This window comes from Salmo trutta, chromosome 2 (genome assembly GCF_901001165.1).
Source record: "Salmo trutta chromosome 2, fSalTru1.1, whole genome shotgun sequence".
Taxonomy (NCBI): Eukaryota; Metazoa; Chordata; class Actinopteri; order Salmoniformes; family Salmonidae; genus Salmo; species Salmo trutta.
In genome coordinates this window covers 22755243-22776264 of record NC_042958.1, presented here as the reverse complement: position 1 = coordinate 22776264, position 21022 = coordinate 22755243, and the positions used below count along the sequence as shown (strand labels likewise).

At 44.3% G+C, this 21022-nt stretch overlaps 1 protein-coding gene across 1 annotated transcript in view; it reads right to left on the bottom strand.

The window, feature by feature from the left end:
• Positions 1 to 1866: 1866 nt before the first annotated feature.
• Positions 1867 to 21022, bottom strand: part of cubn (cubilin (intrinsic factor-cobalamin receptor)) — a 53025-nt gene continuing 33869 nt past the window's right edge. The window contains exons 42-66 of the mRNA XM_029698770.1: positions 19812 to 19980; positions 19431 to 19605; positions 18989 to 19167; positions 18520 to 18726; positions 18179 to 18319; positions 16238 to 16422; positions 15804 to 15975; positions 15274 to 15477; positions 14361 to 14510; positions 13940 to 14061; positions 13293 to 13518; positions 12851 to 13038; positions 12384 to 12540; positions 12130 to 12279; positions 11699 to 11887; positions 9177 to 9303; positions 8382 to 8599; positions 6913 to 7118; positions 6599 to 6764; positions 4542 to 4750; positions 4052 to 4193; positions 3693 to 3874; positions 3243 to 3408; positions 2691 to 2926; positions 1867 to 2277 (exon numbers count right to left, since the gene is read on the bottom strand). Of these exons, the coding sequence (XP_029554630.1) occupies positions 2170 to 2277; positions 2691 to 2926; positions 3243 to 3408; positions 3693 to 3874; positions 4052 to 4193; positions 4542 to 4750; positions 6599 to 6764; positions 6913 to 7118; positions 8382 to 8599; positions 9177 to 9303; positions 11699 to 11887; positions 12130 to 12279; positions 12384 to 12540; positions 12851 to 13038; positions 13293 to 13518; positions 13940 to 14061; positions 14361 to 14510; positions 15274 to 15477; positions 15804 to 15975; positions 16238 to 16422; positions 18179 to 18319; positions 18520 to 18726; positions 18989 to 19167; positions 19431 to 19605; positions 19812 to 19980 (4374 nt within the window). The 3' untranslated portion in view covers positions 1867 to 2169. The remainder of the gene's footprint in view (positions 2278 to 2690; positions 2927 to 3242; positions 3409 to 3692; positions 3875 to 4051; positions 4194 to 4541; positions 4751 to 6598; positions 6765 to 6912; positions 7119 to 8381; positions 8600 to 9176; positions 9304 to 11698; positions 11888 to 12129; positions 12280 to 12383; positions 12541 to 12850; positions 13039 to 13292; positions 13519 to 13939; positions 14062 to 14360; positions 14511 to 15273; positions 15478 to 15803; positions 15976 to 16237; positions 16423 to 18178; positions 18320 to 18519; positions 18727 to 18988; positions 19168 to 19430; positions 19606 to 19811; positions 19981 to 21022) is intronic.

Sequence of the window (21022 nt, the reverse complement as noted above, 5' to 3'; positions counted from 1 at the left end):
ACCTGATCAGTATGAAGCGCTATGTGGGGGGCAAGATCAACCTCTGCCTTGGCCTAGACCCCCTCTAACCTGTGGTTCCCGGACTGGACGGCATGGATGCTAACCTGGATGGCATTGTCCTGGTGGGGATGGCGCTGTCAGGCTTTGTGTTGGTGACTATAACTGCAATGCTTGCTGTTTGGGGTTTTAGGCTGGGTTTCTGTATAAACACTTTGAGACATCTGCTGATGTAAAAAGGGCATTATGAATACATGTGATTGATTGATTGTAAGTCGCTCTGGATAAGATCGTCTTAAATGCCTAAAATGTAAATGTTTACCTGGGCTTTTGTCTGTAGACCTGCTGTGGGAGGCTTTACCCGAACACGCTAAGTGAGATACTCTGCATTTCTGATGTCCCTTTATCGGTTCCTGCAGAATAATACCGCTTAAGTCCCGCAGACCATTCTTACTCCCCTGAGAGCGCTAGCCTTCCTGATCCTTTTCTCCCATAGCCAAGAGCTGTCAGAACAATATTAGCACTGTCTGTGTAAGTCTGGTTCTGACAGCATTTACTCTGATCCCTCTCTCCCTGCTATCAATCTCTCTCTCCTTCTCCCTCTCCGCTATCCATCTCTCTCCTTTTCCCTCTCCACTTTCTCTCTCAGCCTCTCATTGCCCCCTCTTTCTTGCTCTCTGCTACCTCTCTTTACTATCCCCCTCTTTCCTTCTCTCTTACTGTCTGTTTGATCAGGGCTGTCAGAGGCGTCATGTCAGTTGAGGCGTGTCCAGGGGCACTAGCAGAGCCAGAGGGTTTGAAACTCCACTCAAATTAGACAGTCCAATAACTGATGGAATTAGACACACTCACTGACAGGGAGCTTGTGTAGAAGGTGTGTGTGTGTTTGCGGAGTATGCATGTGTGTGTTTAGGGGGAAACAAAATGGGAGCGAAAAGGGCCATCCAAAATGTTCCTGTTGATAAATGGAATGAACATAATAGAAGTGTACAAAACATGAACACCTGTTTTTCCAAGACAGACTGACCAGTTGGACACAGGTGAAAGCTATGATCCCTTATTGATGTCACTTGTTCAATCCACTAAAATCATTGTGGATGGAGTGGAGACAGATTAAAGAAGGATTTTTAAGCCTTGCGATATGGATTGTGTATGTGTGCCTTTCAGAGGGTGAAAGAGCAAGAAACAAAATATTAAAGTGCCTTTGAACAGGGTATGGTAGTAGGTGCCAGGCGCAGCAGTTTGAGTGTATCAAGAACAGGTTTTTCACACTCAACAGTTTTCTGTGTGTATCAAGAATGATCCACCACCCATAGGACATCCAGCCAACTTGACAACTGTGAGAAGCATTGGAGTCAACATGGGCCAGCATCCCTGTGGAACGCTTTTGACACCTTATAGAGTCCATTTCCCCGATGAATTAAGGCTGTTCTGAGGGCAACTCAATATTAGAAAGTTGTTCCTAATATTTTGTACACTCAGTGCACATACAACCTAATGTAGCAACAACGGGCCATTGAAGGGTACAAAGAGCCTACAGAATGCATATTCGGGCTGTCACTCCATATTTAGAGCTGAGGTTATCATATCCTCATCTATGCTCCTAACATCCCTAATGTTTTGTACACTCAGTGTATACCAACAACATCTTTTGATTAAGAGACGTAAGTATTTTAAGAGAGATCCCTACTAATAAAAAAGGAGCTTGTTTCATGTTTTGCACGACTGTTGCTTCTCAGAACCCAAACACATTCCACTAATAATATGTGTATGTGGAACGTCAGTCTGGTCATAAAGTTGTCTCCTGATGTAATACATGCATTTACAATTCAATACAACTGCTGCCCTGTAAGATAGATACCCCCATAATACGTTTAAAACATAACTTTTATTAAAACGTTGCCATGTCAGCTGGCACATCAAAGATCTTATATGAAAAAATACATTCATTTATTACCCAATTGCAACTCCATAAAATACATATTTGCCATTTTTTTAAAAATTATCTACAAACAGATGATTCAAACATTCTATGGTCCAATTTTAGAGCTTTTTCATTATTTACATTTAATTGGTCTGCTAAGATCTCATGGCAGATGTCCAGCTTCACTGGCATGATTAGAGAATCTGTAAACAAGCATGTGCTTAGTGTGTGAGTGTGTGTGTGTCCTATCAGCTGCTCCATGTAAGCCTGAACCCAGAAGGCAGGACAGAGTACTGGGCGTTGAACACCACGTAGACGTGGTGTGAGGATGCTGTGAACGGAGCGATATTCGTCTCCTGTGAACGACAAGAAAGAAGGGAGGGCTAGAGGAGAAAAACGGGGTACCACATACATAACCCTTGCCCTTATATGACAACAATCATTCATTGTATGTTATAATCTGTATATTAACTGTATAATAAACGCTATTGATAAATTGTACAAATGCCACATAATCCGGATATGATCTTTTGTTCCTCAATAAAATGTACATTATTTTCCTTTGCCTGCTGAAAAGCAAGGAAAAATAAGTGGTCTAGTTTTTAGTGCGAACCACCGTTCATTTTCTGAACTTCATTGTTTATTGGTTCATCGCACCAAAACAAGACCATTTGAGGTTGAGTACGATGACACCTACGTTCCCCACAATAAAATGGAAACAAATTATCAAAGTAAACTAAAGTTCAATATGAATTCCTATGTTACGTACCGCTCCACAGTAAGGGCCAATAGGAGGAGTGCTAGCATCTTCCCCGTCAAACAGCTTCAGGTAGTTGTTCTGGCAGTCTCCTGGGTCATCAATGCTGATCTGGGCAAAGGTGACAGTCACCACACGCCCATTAGGAGCCTTAATACCCCACTCACAGTGGGTACCGTTGGCATAGGTGCCAGGGTAGTTAGGACTGGTCACAGAGCCATGGTCTCCGTATAACCGCCCTCCACACCCTGGGGAGAAAACACACAGACACACACATGAAAATACACATACGGCACAGACACACACCTACAATGTAAAAGCGAGCAACCTCTCTGTTGATATCCCCTTATACAATTGTGTACTACAGATACACTGTTATAACCTTTTGGTAGGCTCCTTTTTTAATAAACCAAACAGCTATTTTGTCATTCAAATGGATAGATCTTGACCCTTACCTCGGTTGCATCATACGGTAAACTACAGAAGGAGGAGATGGTTTAGGACTAGGAATGTGTCTCTCTTGTCTTTCAGGATGGAGATACTCTACAGGGTTAAATCACTCACCCTCTGGAGAAGAGGTCCAGGTGATCTCAAAGCCATCCTTGGCACCAGAGAAGTCACTCTTGAAGCGCAAGTAAAGCTGGTTGGTGCCCGGGAATATAGGATTGGGAAGTGTGGACCCGCAGTACTTTCCTAACAGTGGGGCAGATTCTGTACTGCCATTCCGGACCTGAGGAACAGGGACGAGACGTTGCCTTTTATAAACATACAACACCAAGGAATGACTGACTGGGATACACAGAATTCATAAAGCAGCTAAATAATATTTTATGTGGTCATCCAAATGCCATCAAAATGTAACATTCCAAGATATGAAAATGGGCATAAAAAACTAACTTAGAACAGACTGTCAGGAAAGAATTTCAACCAGGCCCGTGTATGGTATAAAATGGCCATGCATCAAGTAAAGTGGCAGACTGAGCCAGTGTGTCCTCAGACTGTCTGTGTTCTCACCTCTAGGTAATCATAACTACAGGTGGAGTGGGACTCCAGGTTGAAGCTGTTGAAGAACAGAGAGATGGAGTTGTTCTGGGGGGCCATGAGGATGATGGTACAGTCGACATTGTGGGGGTAGATGTTAGGCCAGTCGGGGCTCTTCAGGTAGCCGTAGGCCTGCTCATAGGTCCTGCTGCAACCTGGAGGAACACACAGGAGAGACGAGTAATCAGACAAGGGAGAAAACACCAGACAAATACATTAAAGATAAAGACATGGGACAAACACAGATGTTTAAAATATGTCACTAGTAAAAGGAGAATGGGGTAAGAGGGAGCCTCTCCCTCTTAACGGTTGGAAGTCTGCCATCACCATACCTGCCACCTGATAGGTCAGGCTCATTCCGTTGCCGGTGATGAAGGCGTCAGACTTGAAGACGATGTGCATGGTCCTCCCGTAGCTGTAGAAGTCTGGGATGTGGTCCGCAGCACAGAACTTGTGTGCCTGTCCGTAGTCTCCCTGTGAAACACACAATACAGAAAGATTAAGGGCATTAGAGGAAGTCTTTTTTGGAGACTCACAGAGTAAGTGAAGATGAACTTTCTAAAATAATCTTCCCAGTCCTGACATGCAATACGTGTCAGCTTCACAAGGAGGTGGAAGTATGCCTGTCAGTACAGTACGGTTACGGCTACTGTCACAGTTATGGTTAACAGTTTAAAAGAGCTGACATCTAGAGTAGTAGTATCCTACAAATTTAGTATATAATACAACGTTTAATTGTAGGTGACTTTCAAGTGACCCAACAACACTGTACAAATAAACACATAAAAAAGCAACAACAAAAAATTGGCTAGCCTGTCTCACCACAGGCCAGTCACTCATGTGCAGGAAGTTGGTGTTACAGCTCTGGCTGGGCTGCAGGTTGAACTGCTGTACGGCTATTTTAACGCTCTCCTGAGGAGGGGCATCCAGGACCCAGCGACATGAGATGAACGGGGGATAGGCGTTGGGGTACATAGGAGATGTTATGGTCTGGACCGCATTTGTAGCGTTCAGAGTGCCTCCGCAGAGTCCTGGATAACGCGCACACACACACACACACACACACACACACACACACACACACACACACACACACACACACACACACACACACACACACACACACACACACACACACACACACACACACACACACACACACACACACACACACACACACACACACACACACACGTCTTTTGAATTGCAATACCCAAACGCCAATTAATATACAATACCAGTCAAAAGTTTGGACACACCTACTCATTCAAGGGTTTTTCTTTAATTTTACTATTTTCTACATTGTAGAATAATAGTGAAGACATCAACGCTATGAAATAACACATATGGAATCATGTAGTAACCAAAAAAAAGTGTTAAACAAATCAAAATATATTTTAGATTTTTCAAAGTATCCACCCTTTGCCTTGATGAAAGCTTTGTACACTTTTGGCATTCTCTCAACCAGCTTCATGAGGAATGCTTTTCCAACAGTCTTGAAGGAGTTCCCACATATGCTGAGCACTTGTTGGCTGCTTTTCCTTCACTCTGCGGTCCAACTCATCTAAAACCAGCTCAATTGGGTTGAGGTCGGTGATTGTGGAGGCCAAGTCATCTGATGCAGCACTCCATCACTCTCCTCCTTGGTCAAATAGCCATTACACAGCCTTGAGGTGTGTTTTGGGTCATTGTCCTGTTGAAAAACAAATGATAGTCCCACTAAGCGCAAACCAGAAGGGATGGCGCATCACTGCAGAATGCTGTGGTAGCCATGCTGGTTAAGTGTGCCTTGAATTCTAAATAAATCACAGTGTCACCAGCAAAGCACCCCCACGCCATCACATCTCCATGCTTCACGGTGGGAACCACACATGCAGAGATCATCCATTCACCTACTCTGCATCTCACAAAGACACAGCGATTGGAACCAAAAATCTCAAATTTGGACACATAAGACCAAAGGACAAATTTCCACCGTGATTGGCCCAAGCAACTCTCTTCTTCTTATTGGTGTCCTTTAGTAGTGGTTTCCTTGCAGCAATTCGACAATGAAGGCCAGATTCACGCAGTCTCCTCTGAACAGTTGATGTTGAGATGCGTCTGTTACTTGAACTCTGTGAAGGATTTATTTGAGCAGCAATCTGAGGTGCAGTTAACTCTAATGAACTTATCCTCTCCAGCAGAGGTAACTCTGGGTCTTCCTTTCCTGTGGCTGTCCTCATGAAAGCCAGTTTCATCATAGTGCTTGATGGTTTTTGTGACAGCACTTGAAGAAAATGTCAAAGTTCTTGACATTTCCAGACTGACTGATCTTCATGTCTTAAAGTAATGATGGACTGTCGTTTCTCTTTGCTTATTTGAGCTGTTCTTGCCATAATAAGGACTTGGTCTTTTACCAAATAGGGCTATCCTCTGTATACCACTCCTAACTTGTCACAACACAACTGATTGGCTCAAACGCATTAAGGAAGGAAGGAAATTCCACAAATTAACTTTTAACAAGGAATATCTGTTAATTGAAATGCATTCCAGGTGACTAGCTCATGAAGCTGGTTGAGAGTTTTCAAAGAGTGTGCAAAGCTGTCATGAAGGCAAAGGGTGGCTACTTGGAAGAATGTAACACTTTTTTTGGTTACTACATGATTCCATATGCAATATTTCATAGTTTTGATGTCTTTACTATTAGTCTAAATTGTAGAAAATAGTAACAAATAAAGAAAAACCCTTGAATGAGTAGGTTTGTCCAAACTTTTGACTGGTACTGTAAATATGCGTTCTAAGTTTTTATTAATAATAATGTGATGGATTAGCCAATGAGTGCAGGGCAGGTAAACTTTTATAGAAAGAAAGGGAGGGAATAGACCATAAGGGTGTCTTACTGTCCTGTGCCCTGTAGGTGGCGTTGAAGCCCCTGTAGCTGACAGAGCTGTCAGTGACGAAGTGTACAGTCAGGAAGTTACTAACAGACACAAAGGGTCCCGGGATTACATCACGTCCACAGTACGTCCCCACCAGAGGGAAGTTCATATTGTCTCCGTCAAAGATCTGACGGTGAAGGGTAGAAGGGGGAAGAAAGAAAGAAAGAAAGAAAGAAAGAAAGAGAGCAGATTAATGAGTGAAAGAACGAACAATCAAGAGAGCAAATAAACGAATGAGTGAACAAATGAATGGAAGGAATGCTAGATCTCCTAACCTTGACGTAGTCGTAATGGCAGGTAGATGTAGACGTTCCCTCCAGTTCAAACGAGGAGAAGGTGAGGTTAATGACTTTGTTGATGGGCATGGTGATGGTCCACAGGCAGTCCATATTATACTCATAGTTCCCATCACCGTTAGAGTCTGGAGATCCAAACATCCCTATAGGTGTAGAGAGATAACCCCCACAACCTTGAGCCGGGCCTGGAGAGAGAGACAGGGGAGGAAGAGGAAGACATGGGCATATGTGATAAAGAGTGATGATATTTCGTGTGGGCTTCGGGAGTTCTCATGCAGGCTTCCATAAGTGAACAGCAGATAGCGCTAAATACCCATGAATTCTCAAAGATTGCATGGCTGTTATTACACATGTATAGGCCTACATCATCAAACAAGGGTGGTACACATTCAAAACAGCACTTGTTGAGTATCCACCCATCAAGTGATATTTAATATCACATCAAGATATCACATGTCCCCATATACTCAGTTGTCCCTCCTGCTGTTGCTGCGCTGTATGCATCAACACTAACTGAGGGACTGGATGTCTGAGCTCTGAGGGGGTATGCTGTGAACATTGAACATAATATGTTAAAACCTATAGAACTCCTAACATTCCCAGAGACAGAGGAGCGTTTGTGTGCGCCGTCATAAATCTTCCCCCTCTGCCCAGTCTGTTCAGCTGCTCACATCCCTCGGTGGGCCTTCTGCTTCATGGGAAACAGGGGTAACCACAGCTGGAGATTGATAAGTGTAACACAGAGTGGGGTGATTCACCATGGCTCTCTTCTATGACAATGATGGAATCTTGGATTCTTTCTCAGCCCTCTCTGTACTTTATAGAGCCTTTTGTATCTACAGTAGACTATCAAACACAAATCAACCCTCTCTATACTTTATAGAGACATTTGTATAGAGACATTTGTATCTAGACTATCAAACACTAATCAACTAGATAAAATGCATTAAAATAAATGGCAAAAGAGATTAAAAAAAAAACATTCTCACATTTACGCCTTTTATTCACTAGGTTGATGCATGCAGAATGCCTCTCTCTCTTTTGTCCTGGTCTGAGTACACTAATATGGCTGGCTGGCCCCCTGCCCATCGGATGGACAAAAGGCTGTTTATGCGCAGCGGGGCAGTCATTGGGAATGTACAGCCCCCCACTCCCCACATAGCGATTTAAGACATGTGGGTTAATATTGGAGAGAGTAGAACAACAATCCTGGCATCTCACTTCTCTAGAGTGAGTGTAAAACAAACTATATTAACTTAACGTCGACAGTAGCTTGAGGCCTGAATAAGTATAGGACAATGTAAGATATGTAACCATCTTTTATATAGATACAGTCCGTTGTTTTCAAATAGCCCATATAGTGTCTGGGACACTTAGATAAGAAAAATGTAACACCATCCACTGTTTTTTAATAGACCAATAGAGAAGCCATGTGTAAGATGACCTACCCAGAGTCTCAATGTAGGTGGCCCTCCAGCCAATCCCAGACACGGATGAGTCGGTCCTGAAGGCGATAAACATCTGATTGGTTGTGGACTGGAGGTTGGGCGGGAGTTCCGTGCCACAGAACTGCCCCATTATAGGAGCCATGGCGTTGGGCCCGTCGTACACGATCACATAGTCATAGTGACAGGACGACGACGCCTCCAGATGGAAGGTGTTCCACCTGATTGGTGGAAGGAGAGGCAGAGGGTTATGGGACATCTGAGGAGATGTGGGTGTCATTTAAAGCCTGACACGACTTTCTGGAAAAGGTGTCAACCTGTTCATGTGGGTTTGTTAAAACACTGTCACGCACAGAAAGTCCCTTAGGAGGAAAGTCATTGTTTTTGAGTTAGGAGGTGCCTGGTCCATAAAGGAAATCTTTCCTCATACACCGACACACACACACACACACACACACACACACACACACACACACACACACACACACACACACACACACTCTCTGTGTGGGGGTTATGGTGTGACACAAAGGCATTAACACCTGCAGGTGGAATCGGGGGACATGAGACGGTCTGTTCTCAGAATCAGAATGATCTTACTACACTACAGACATGAGGTACTTATTGTTAGCTAATAATGCAGTCTTGTATGTGCTTTAGACTAAGTCAACACTTCAGCTTGAGCCTTGCATTTGCTCCCTGTTCTTATTTTTAATGATGATGGATTGTGTTGGTTTTCTGATCATTATTAGACCTTCTCTGGGTTAGTCGACAAAGCAGCATGTCCCTTGGACTCACTTGAGGCTGATGATCTTGTTTTCAGTGACTACGATGTGGTAGGTACAGTTCATGTTGTGGTGGTAGTTATCGATGCCAGCCGGGCTGCTGACCGTACCAGAAGTGCTGTTGAACACACCTCCACATGCTAATAGTAAAAAAAACACTGATTAATAGCATTCTGACCATACCAGAAACACAAATCCCTTTATTAGTCTCCTTCCTCCCCCTTTTTCTTCTACTTGAATTAAATATACTTGAATGAATCCTACTTAAATTAATTCTGTTTATTTTCAGGCTGTATTTTGTTGTGCGTCTTGGCTCTGAGAGAAGAGCTGTTTACATTATGAAGCATACAAAAAATAAAGCAATAAGGCTTTTTGTTTTTGACTACTCTGAGCTTTCAATGTGCTGTCACACTTACCCTGCCACTCTAGACATGAATCATCTAAAAGGGTTGATGGAGAGTGGTGTCTCCCCCATTATAGAGGCTATAATGGCTGCCCTGTCTGAGTCATTTAGCTACTGATGATGATACATATTTACTGTTCTGTCTGACAGGCTGCATGTCTGAATATTACAGAGGTCAGAGTTTAATCCTTATGAATTGGTGTGTGTGTGTGTGTGTGTGTGTGTCTCTCTCTCTTCAGAAAAGTATTCATACCCCTTGACTTATTCCACATTTTGCTGTGTTACAGCCTGAATTCAAATGGATAACAAAAACAATTCTCACCCATTTACCACAATACCCTGTAATGACAAAGTCAAAACATGTTTTTAGAAATGTTATCAAATTTGTTGAAAATGAAAGTAGATTTAAGTCAAAACTGTAAATCAGCCACTCGGGAACATTCACGGTCTTCTTGGTAAGCAACTGTAGTGTAGTTTTGCCCTTGTGCTTTTAGGTTATTGTCCTGCTGAAAGGTGACTTCATCTCCCAGTGTCTGGGGGAAAGCAGACTGAACCAGATTTTCCTCTAGGATTTTGCCTGCGCTTAGCTCCATTACATATTTTTTATATCCTGAAAAACTCCCCAGTCCTTAATGTTTACAAGCACACCCATAACATAATGTAGCTATCACCATGCTTGAAAATATGTAGAGTGATACTCAGTAATGTGTTATATTAGATTTGCCCCAAAACATAACACACTTTGTATTCAGGATAAAAAGTTAATTGTTTCGCCACATTTTTTGCAATATTACTTTAGCGCCTTGTTGCAAACAAGATGCATGTTTTGGAATATATATATCTTTTTTTCAATTAGGTTAGTACTGTGGAGTAATTACAATGTTGTTGATCCATCCTCAGTTTTATCCTATTACAGCTATTAAACTGTTTTAAAGTCACAATTGGCCTGATGGTGAAATCCCTGAGCGGTTTCCTTCCTCTCCGGCAACTGAGTTAGGAAGGACGCCTGTATCTTTGTAGTGACTGGATGCAGTGATACACCATCCAAAAGAGAAATTCATTAGTGCACCCTGCTCAAAGGGATAGACAATGTCTGCCTTTCATTTTTTATCCATCTACCAATAGGTGCCCTTCTTTGTGGTTGAATCAGTGTTTGAAATTCACCGCTCGACTGATGGACCTTACAGATAATTGTATGCGTGGGGTACAGAGATTTAAAAAAATCATGTTAAACACTATTATTGCACACAGAGTGAGTCAATGCTACTTATTATGTGACTTGTTAAGCACATTTTTACTCATGGACTTATTTAGGCTTGTCATAACAAAGGGGTTGAATCCTTATTGACTCAAGACATTTCAGTTTACATTTTTGTATTAATTTGTAAAAAAAAAAAAGAAGAAAATATCATTCCGCTTTGACATTATGGGGTATTATTGTGTGTAGGCTAGTGACCAACAAAATGCACTTTAATCAATTTTAAAGTCAGGCTGTCACACAACAACATTTGGAAAAAGTAATATGGGTGTGAATACTTTCTGAAGGCACTGTATGTGTGTGTGTGGGTCTATTGTGTGTATGTGTTGTCCCTGGCCTGGTATCCATCTGCTGTGGCCTTGTATCCAGAGCCCTCTCTCCTCTCAAATCCCCTCTAATTGTTAGAAAGCGCAGCCTCTCTCCATTCCTCACATTCTCCACTGGGCTGAATGGAGCGCCAGCGCAACGGCAGCATTCCCCTCTTAATGGTAAACAACCCCAGAACTATGAGGCCAAAAGCCCAAAACTCTTAGCCCAGAGGCCCAGACAGATCCAGTCAGGGCCAGAACGCACAAATACTCAATATGGTAATAGCTCCCCCTTGCCTTTTGTAGGCTAGGTGGACGTTTCACCACATTTGCTTACACAAATAAAATCTTCTCAGATCTTTTCAAGTGCATACAGCAAATGTGTCAAACTCTAGTCCTCTGAAGGTAGTTAGGAACTCTCCTCACTTTGTTGTCTAGGTCTAAATTGGAAACAACAAAAACCAGCAGAGGCACGGCCAGGAATTGAGTTGGACACCTCTGGTAGATGGCTTAGGGTCCAAGGGTTGATTTAGAATTGGGCCTCAGACTTGAAGCATGATACTCACGTATAGCTCTGTACTCAGCCAGGAAGCCGTTGTCGTTGATGATGGAGTCGGAGTAGAAGTTGACCAGCATGGGTCCCAGGGTGCTGAAGGGCCCAGGGATGGAGCTGCCACACACTGTGGCTACAGGGGTCCCCGTAGGGTGGGTACCACTGTACACCTTCACCCCATCAAACATACACGTGGAGTGGGCTAGGACAGGACACAAAGGACACAGGCTAGGACAACAAGGAGGGAAATAACTGTAAAAAGAATCATAGTATTATAAATGTGATTTGAAGGTAGAATAAGCGACACACATTTCGGAAGCAGCATATCGGGCTGACTTTCCCAACAGCAAAGAGCTAGAGACAAATCTCTTGTGCAGTTGTTGTTACACAGCTATCATGTTGCAGGAGAGCCAAGATGACCATTTAGATGGTCCTTCTTCTTACCTTCTACCTGGAAGGTGCGGAACTCCAGGATGATAACAGTCTGGGGTCCAACGTCGATGAGGTAACTACAGTCGGAGAATAAGGGGTAGTCGGCTGGGTAGTTGGGCGACACCACCCGGCCAGTGGGGGCAGTGAAGTTAGCTCCACATCCTGAGAGAAGACGCCAACAGAGAGAACTTTATAGTAGTTAAAATACACTGATATATTACGACTGTAAATGTGTACCTAACAGACACTAGTAGTACTCTACTCACGTGTGATGTAGTTGGCTGAGAAGCCTCTTCCTGGGGTTCCAGTGGACTGGAACCTAGTGGTGATGGTGTTGTAGGGAGCGATGATGGGGGCTGGGGCGGTGGTACCACAACCTGTAGCTAGCAGTCCATCAGCGGTGTCACTATCACCTGACCACACCTACAGGTAATACCACAGAGATAGTAACAAACAGACGTTATGTTCAGTATGTATTGTACAGTAGGGAGTGATGATGTCGACTGGATCAGTGCTGTCACACCCTGCAGCTAGCAGACCACAGAACCAGTGGCGTACCACACACCCCTGCACAGAACCATTATACAAAATAATTCCCACTCCTTGGGTTCATTATTTTAGTCATAAGATGTCAGCGGAGCATCAACCTTGCAATACCAAAGGCTATTTTAATAGAGGGCACAATCTTATCAAGCAAGTGTAGGAGATAGGAGGTTCAATAGGGTGTGTTCACCTTGATGTAGCTGCTCTGGCACTGCCCGTTGGCATCAGGGATCTGGAAGTCAGAGTTGAAGTTCATCTCCAGGTGGTTACCCTCGTGGGCGATGATGGTCCAGGAACACTCGATGTTGGCAGGGAAGTTCTGGGGGTAGTTGGGAGACTTGATGACGCCAGTGTCAGCGTGTATCACTCCTCCACAGCCTGTAGGGATACAACAGTACATCATGTTTTCACAACATATCACACAACTATCACACAACAATCACACAACAATCCCAAGACCAGGGCTGGGGTGAATTCCATTTAAATTCAGTTAATCCAGAAAGCAAACTGAAATTCCAAGTCCGATTTCCATCCTTGCTTTTTAAAATTACTTGGAATTTTTGTTAACTCCCTGCGTTGACCTCAACCTTGGCCAAGATGACATCCTGGTCACTCATCGGCCCATAGCCTACCTGAGGTGTCAGTTGACCAGGTGGCCACAAACCCTCCTCTGGACACTGAGTGATCGGCCAGGAAAACCACCACCAGCTTGTTGGACCCTGATTGGATGGTTCCCGGGGAGGTGGTTCCACAGTACTGGCCAATCACAGGAGACCCTGGGGAGCCCCCGTTGAAGATGGTGACAGAGTCCCATCCACAGGTATTGTGAGGCTCCAGGTTGAAGTAGCTGAAGGTGAGCTGACAGGGACAACACGGGGTAAATGGAGGGGTGGTTTGAATGTTTTTTAAGGTAAATCTGTATGGTATGTGATGGCTGTTTGTGTTGCACAAGTTGAGTTTATATTATACCATCCAATTTATAGCACCAGCTCTGCATAAATACCATACACTACATCAATGTTACTATTAATGTCACTATTACCTAAGAAATTGACCATCCAGGTAAACAAATATAACAATCACACCATCTACCAGAAGACATTAGAGAAACGCATCACAAATCCTCTTCACTTCCCAATACGGCTAACTAGCTAGTTCACATGCTGATTGATATTGGTCTTACAGTGTTAGCTATGTAGCTAACTTTAGCTACCAAACCACACACACAAGATTTAAGCCAGCTCCAGGACGTGCTGCTGAGGGATTCTCTACTACTCACAGTGATGGTGTGGCCCTCAGGGGCCTCCAGTAACCAAGCACAGCGACTGGGGCTGGGGTAGAGGTTAGGGTAGGCAGGGCTGGAGATTACGCCTCCCTGTCCAGTCTGCCAACCACCACATTCTATAGGGAGGTAAGGAGACAGGGGTAGAGGTTAGGAGCTAGACACAATGGCTGAGTAAAAAGGTAAATGTTTGGGAAGGCAGGATTATACCTCCTTCCCCAGTCTACCAACCACCACACTATATAGGGTGATGGAGAGGTCATGAAGATTGTAATGCTACATTTCATATCTTGCTGCCTTAGTGGAGCATCGATCTGTGTCTGATATCCCTCAGAATAAAACTAGTGGTGCTTGGACCACAAGATGTTGAGTTTACAGACATTGAGGAACTGTACGTGAGAGATGGGGCTAAGCTCACCGGAGAATAGGTACTTGGCCTTGAAGCCCAGGTCTCCTATAGCTTGGTTGGTCTGGAAGTGGACCCAGAGTTCAGGGGTGGACACCACCAGGGGAATCATAGGAGTGGTCTGGCCACAGAACTGGGCCAGCAGCTCCCCGCTAGAGCCACCTAGGAAGGGAAGATGCACAACATTGACACAGTTACACAGCCTGTTTCTGGGGATCAGTTACAGAAAGGTTAGGCACATAATCACTTGTCTTTATCACTTAGGGGAAATTTCCCAGACATAGATTACGATTAGTCCTGGAATAAAAAGCAAGCTCAATGAAGAATCTCCATTAAAAGTGCTTTTTAGGGCCTCCCGAGTGGCACAGTGGTCTAAGGCACTGCATCGCAGTGCTAGAGGAGTTACTACAGACCCGGATTCATTCCCGGGCTGTGCCACAACCGGCCGTGGCCGGGAGTCCCATAGGACGGCACACAATTGGTCCAGCGTCATCCGGGTTAGGGGAGGGTTTGGCAGGTGGGGCTTTACTTGGCTCATCGCGCTATAGCGACTCCTTGTGGCGGGTCGGGTGCCCGCAGGCTGACTCCGGTCGCCAGTTGAACGGTGTTTCCTCCGACACGTTGGTGCGGCTGGCTTCCTGGATAAACTGGCGGGTGTTAAGGAGTGCGGTTAGGCGGGTCATGTTTCGGAGGACGCATGACTCCACCTTCGCCTCTCCCGAGCCCGTTGGGGAGTTGCAGCGATGAGATAAGATTGAAAATTGTGGAGTAAAATTTAAATGCAAAAAATATATATATATCTCTTTTTTTTCTATGGCTATGCTTAAAGCTGTGTCTGTGAAACCGCCCTAATGAGTAGTTACTTTGGATACGAATGTAAATATTCTTCGATTAGCAAAACGACACATCCAGCGTTGTGACTCACCGAGGCGGAATTCTATGTAGTCGGACTTGCAGGTCTGATGGTTCTCCAGGTGTAGGTCTTCTAGGATGACCACGATGGACGAGTTGATTTGTGTAGGGTTCTGGATCAGCCACTCACAGTTCAGGTTGTTGCTGTAGTTAGAGGTGAGGTAGCCCGGGGAGGTGAAGTTACCTCCAGCTGGGTCATTGAGGATGCCACCACACACTATGGAGAAGGACATAGAGGTTTAGAACAAGAAAGCACTGAAGGGTATTTTAAATGTATGATATTTCACTTGAGAGCAGTTCTGATAATTCAAATCCAAATGTTAACATCCCTATGAGGATGGCAACACACTTTACACATTAAAGACATACTTTGCATAAAAAGTGTCTTTAAATGTCTTTGAAAGAGGTCAAAACTGCAATGGCCGCCTTTATTATTAACCCTTATTTTACCAGGTAGGTACTGTAGGTTGACTGAGAACACATGATCTTATACTAACATCCTGGGAAAAGTTGCGAGGAAGAGGAGAGTAAAGCTGTACTCACATGCATCTTCATTGGAGGAGTAGGTAGCTGTAAAGCCTCCATTGGAGACAGAGGAGTCGGTACGGAACACTACAGTCATGGTGTTTGCTGACGACTTAACCTGGTAGCCAGTTGACACGGTGCCACACAACCGCTCGATATTAGGGGCGGTTACCGCCACGCCGTTTAACACCTGAGGGAGCAGAACCATGCCATCAGAACCAGTTAGAACCATTAGAACTGCATTAGAACCAATAACGTCATACTGGAAGCATGGAAAGAACCATGATTGTGACCTGGCTGATTATGTGCTAGAAGAATTGAGTAGAATTTAATCTTAGATGATATGACTACACAGCAAGTGGAGGCAAATGAGAAAATAAAACAACACACCGACTTAAATGATGAAAAAGTGAACCTAAAAGAAGAGAAGCTGAAAGATAAGTGAGACCCACATCCACATAGTCGGCATAGCAGCTGCTGCTGGTGCCCTCCAGCCGAAGGTCGTTGATGGTGAGAGTGACCCTTCTCCCCGGGACCACAGTGATCTCCCAACGACACGTACGGCTGTGAGGGTACAGGTTGGGATAGTTAGGGGACGAGATGGTCCCCGAGGGAGCGTTCAGCTCACCTCCACACACTGTAGGGGGACAGGACGGAAAAAATGAGAAAGAAAACAACGGGTTGTTAACATCAACACAGCTTATTAACTTGTACTGTCAGTCAGTCATTTTCACTGCTAATACCAATACTACACAAAGCTATGACACAGAAATCACACACACAGCTCATTCAGAAAGTTTTCAGACCTTCCCTTTTTCCACATTTTGATATGTTACAGCCTTATTCTAAAACAGATAAAATCTTGTATTTCCTTATCAATCTACACACAATACCCCATAATGACAAAGCGAAAACAGCTTTTCAGAAACATTTGCTAATTTATAAAAAATAAAAACAAAAAGTATTTCAGACCCTTTGCTATGAGACACCTAGATTGAGCTCAGGTACATTCTGTTTCCTTTGATCATCCTTGAGATGTCTCTACAACTTGATTGGAGTCCACCTGTGGTCAATTCAATTGATTGACATGATTTGGAAAGGCACACACCGTTGACAGTGCATGTCAGAGCAAAAACCAAGCCATGAGGTCGACGGAATTGTCCGTAGAGCTCCGAGACAGGATTGTGTCGAGGCACAGATCTGGGGATGGGTATAAAAACATTCTGCAGCATTGAAGGTCCACAAGAACACAGTGGCCTCCATCATTCTTAAATGGTATAAGTTTGGAAGCACCAAAACTCTTCCTAGAGCTAGCAGACCCGGCCAAACTGAGCAATCGGGGGAGAAGGGCCTTGGTCAGGGAGGTGACCAAGAACCCGATGGTCACTCTGACAGAGCTCTAGAGTTCCTCTGTGGAGATAGGAGAACCTTCCAGAAGGACAACCATCTCTCAGCACTCCACCAATCAGGCCTTTATGGTAGAGTGGGAAGACGGAAGCCACTCCTCAGTAAAAGGCACATGACAGCCCGCTTGGAGTTTTCCAAAAGGCATCTAAAGACTCTCAGACCATGAGAAACAAGATTCTCTGGTCTGATGATTTCAAGATTGAACTCTTTGCCTGAATGCCAAGCGGCACGTCTACATTTACATTTACATTTTAGTCATTTAGCAGACGCTCTTATCCAGAGCGACTTACAGTAATGAATGCATACATTTCATACATTTTTTTCCCCGTACTGGTCCCTCCTGGGAATCGAACCCACAACCCTGGCGTTGCAAACACCATGCTCTACCAACTGAGCCACACGGGACCACGTCTGGAGGAAACCTGGCACCATCCCTACGGTGAAGCATGGTGGTAGCAGCATCATGCTGTTTTTTTTCTTCAGCAGCAAGGACTGGGAGACTAGTCAGGATCGAGGGAAAGATGAACGGAGCAAAGTACAGAGAGACCCTTTATGAAGACCTGCACCAGAGCACTCAGGACCTCAGACTGGGCTGAAGGTTCACCTTCCAAAGGACAATGACCCTAAGCACACAGCCAAGACAACGCAGGAGTGGCTTTGGGAAAAGTATCTGAAGAATGGGAGAAACTCCCCACATACGGGTGTGCCAAGCTTGTACCCAAGAAGACTCGATGCTGTAATCGCTGCCAAAAGGTGCTTCAACAAAGTACTGAGTAAATGGTCTGAATACTATATGTGTGCTCAAGCGCAGTTTTTTATTTGTAATACATTTGCAAAAATTTCAAAAAATCTGTTTTTGCTTTGTCATTATGGGGTATTATGTGTACATTTTAGAATAAGGCTGTAACGTAACCAAATTTGGAAAAAGTAAAGGGGTCTGAATACTTTCCGAATGCACTGTAAGTCTTAAATTAATTGACTTGTACCTTCCACACTGCCCACAAAGGTCAGAGTGAATCCTGGGGCATTTACACTGCTGTCGCTGACAAACTTGACATAAGCAAAGCTGTCTCCTGTTTCCATAGGGCTAGGTATGCTGTTCCCACAATGCTTTCCCAGGAAGCGCCCTGGAACAGGACATACAGGCAACACATTCGTCAACTTTTATTTCATCACATTAGACAAAATGAATTACACAAATTGACAAACTGAATTAGACTTCTTAGAAAAGAGATATAACACAACTGTATGTGCACACACCGCTGTCATTTTTAGGCAGAACATTGCTAGAAACATGTTAAGAATCCCTAAACATAGAACAGGTTACCTGAGGCATTGTACTCTCGTATCTCGACATAGTCACCGCTGCAGTCTACTGTGCTCTGCAGGCTGAAGTTGTTGAAGCTGATGGTGAGGTAGTGTCCTGTAGGGCCCTCCAGGTACCACTCACAGGTTAAGCTGTCTGGGTAGTTCGCAGGGAAACCTGGGCTCTTAAGGTTAACACTCTGGCCAGTGTATGTGCCTCCACACGTGGCTGTGTTGGATTGAAAAGACCAAAAAACTGAGATTGAGATCCGGGTCATTCCAAGTATCTCCTGCATCTCCTGTATCTTGTAGAAGAGGCAGCAAAATACATTGCTTTCTGAGATATGTTTGATACTGTAACATGCCCACTGAAAGGGTTCATGGTCTATGTAGGTGGTAAAGTGTATTTGAGTGAGTGTGTGAGCGTGTGCGAGACTGTATTAGAGAGCGTGGCGGAGTGGGTTGATTCTGTTCGAGTTACACACACTCACCGATGGAGTACTTGGCCTTGAAGCCCTTGTGTGTGATGCTGGCGTCTGTGCGGAAGCGCAGGTACATGGTGGAGCCAGTGGAATGCTCGGTAGAGGGCCTGGTGTTGCCACACAGTTTTGCGAGGGAGTTAGCATCAGAGGTGGCACCATCACGGAGCTCAACGTAGTCATATAAACAGCTGATGACAAAACATTGGGGGTAAATCTCATGAAATTGTTTCCTTCAAACAATTTAACAACAACAGAACGGTACAATATATAGCTCTTGGATCCAGTCTATTAGAAACACTGTCATACTCTGTGCTCATATATAAAGAAACATATGGCGTTCTGTACTCATATATAAGAAATGTGACATAAGAACTTATAAAAAGTACAAGTAAAAAGAAACATGATGAAGAATTACAACATGACGATGATATCAAATGGGACATTTTCATACTTGGACGTAGGCTCGATGTAGAATTCCTCATCAAAGTCGATCTGGACAGACTCCCTGTTGGGCACGGTGATGACCCAGATACAGTCCATGTTCTGGGGGTAGTTCTGGGGGTAGTTGGGTGACGTGATATAGCCTGGAGGGTCTGAGTAACTCAACACAATGCTTCCTCCACAAGCTACAGGAGGAGAGAAAATACATGTGATTCGGAAAATCTAGAAATCAGAAAGTATTTTCTCACATACACTTTGACTTCTATGCTCTTAAGCCAAAAATACAGTGATGTCTCAGTCATGTAATAACATACATTAGTGTTTCTATCTAAACCTTTGATTGTCTGTGTTTTAAACATGTTATAACAATTTACTGTTATTACAGTCTCACCCTGGCTGTGGGCCTCAAAGATCAGTTTGAAGCCACTGCCCTCGTTGGTGGCGTCTGAGATGAATCGTATGTGGAGGTTGTTGTCTGTTGTCTGGGTGATGGAAGGGGGGCTGGTGCCACACAGACGACCCCCCAGAGACGGGGCTGAGGCATCCGGACCGTTCCTCAACTAAGACAGAGAGGCGGCGGGTTGAACACACACACACACACACACAAACACACACAGAAACGCACACAGTAACAATCACAGTAACGCACGCACACACACACAGAGGGGTAAGGGTCATGTTACAATCCATATCACTCACTGGGTAAATTGAATCTGTCAGAGCAAATCACTCTTCCTGGCTATAACAAGGTGTAGTATATTATGTGTAGTGTAGTAAATAACTGTGACTTTAAAAATCATTTAGGAGACTGGTTCATTCACTACATAAACTCAGCAAAAAAAGAAATGTCCTCTCACTGTCAAATGCATTCATTTTCAGCAAACTTAACGTAAATATTTGTATGAACATAACAAGATTCAACAACTGAGACATAAACTGAACAAGTTCCACAGACATGTGACTAACAGAACTGGAAAAATGTGTCCCTGAACAAAGGGGGGGACAAAATAAAAAGTAACAGTCAGTATCTGGTGTTGCCACCAGCTACATTTAGTACTGCAGTGCATCTCCTCCTCAAGGACTACACCAGATTTGCCAGTTTTTGCTGTGAGGTGTTACCCCACTCTTCCACCAAGGCACCTGCAAGTTCCCAGACATTTCTGGGGGGGAATGGCCCTAGCCCTCACCCTCCGATCCATCAGCTCCCAGACGTACTCAATGGGATTGAGATCCGGGCTCTTCGGCTGGCCATTGCAGAACACTGACATTCCTGTTTTGCAGGAAATCACACACAGAATGAGCAGTATGGCTGGTGGCAATGACATGCTGGAGGGTCATATCAGGATGAGCCTGCAGGAAGGGTACCACATGAGGGAGGAGGATGTCTTCCCTGTAAGGGACACAGAGTTGAGAAAGCCTGCAATGACAACAAGCTCAGTTCGATGATGCCGTGACATAACGCCCCAGACCATGACGGACCTTCTACCTCCAAATCGATCCCGCTCCAGAGTACAGGCCTCGGTGTAACGCTCATTCTTTCGACGATAAACGCGAATCCGACCATCCCCCCTGGTGAGACAAAACCACGACTCGTCAGTGAAG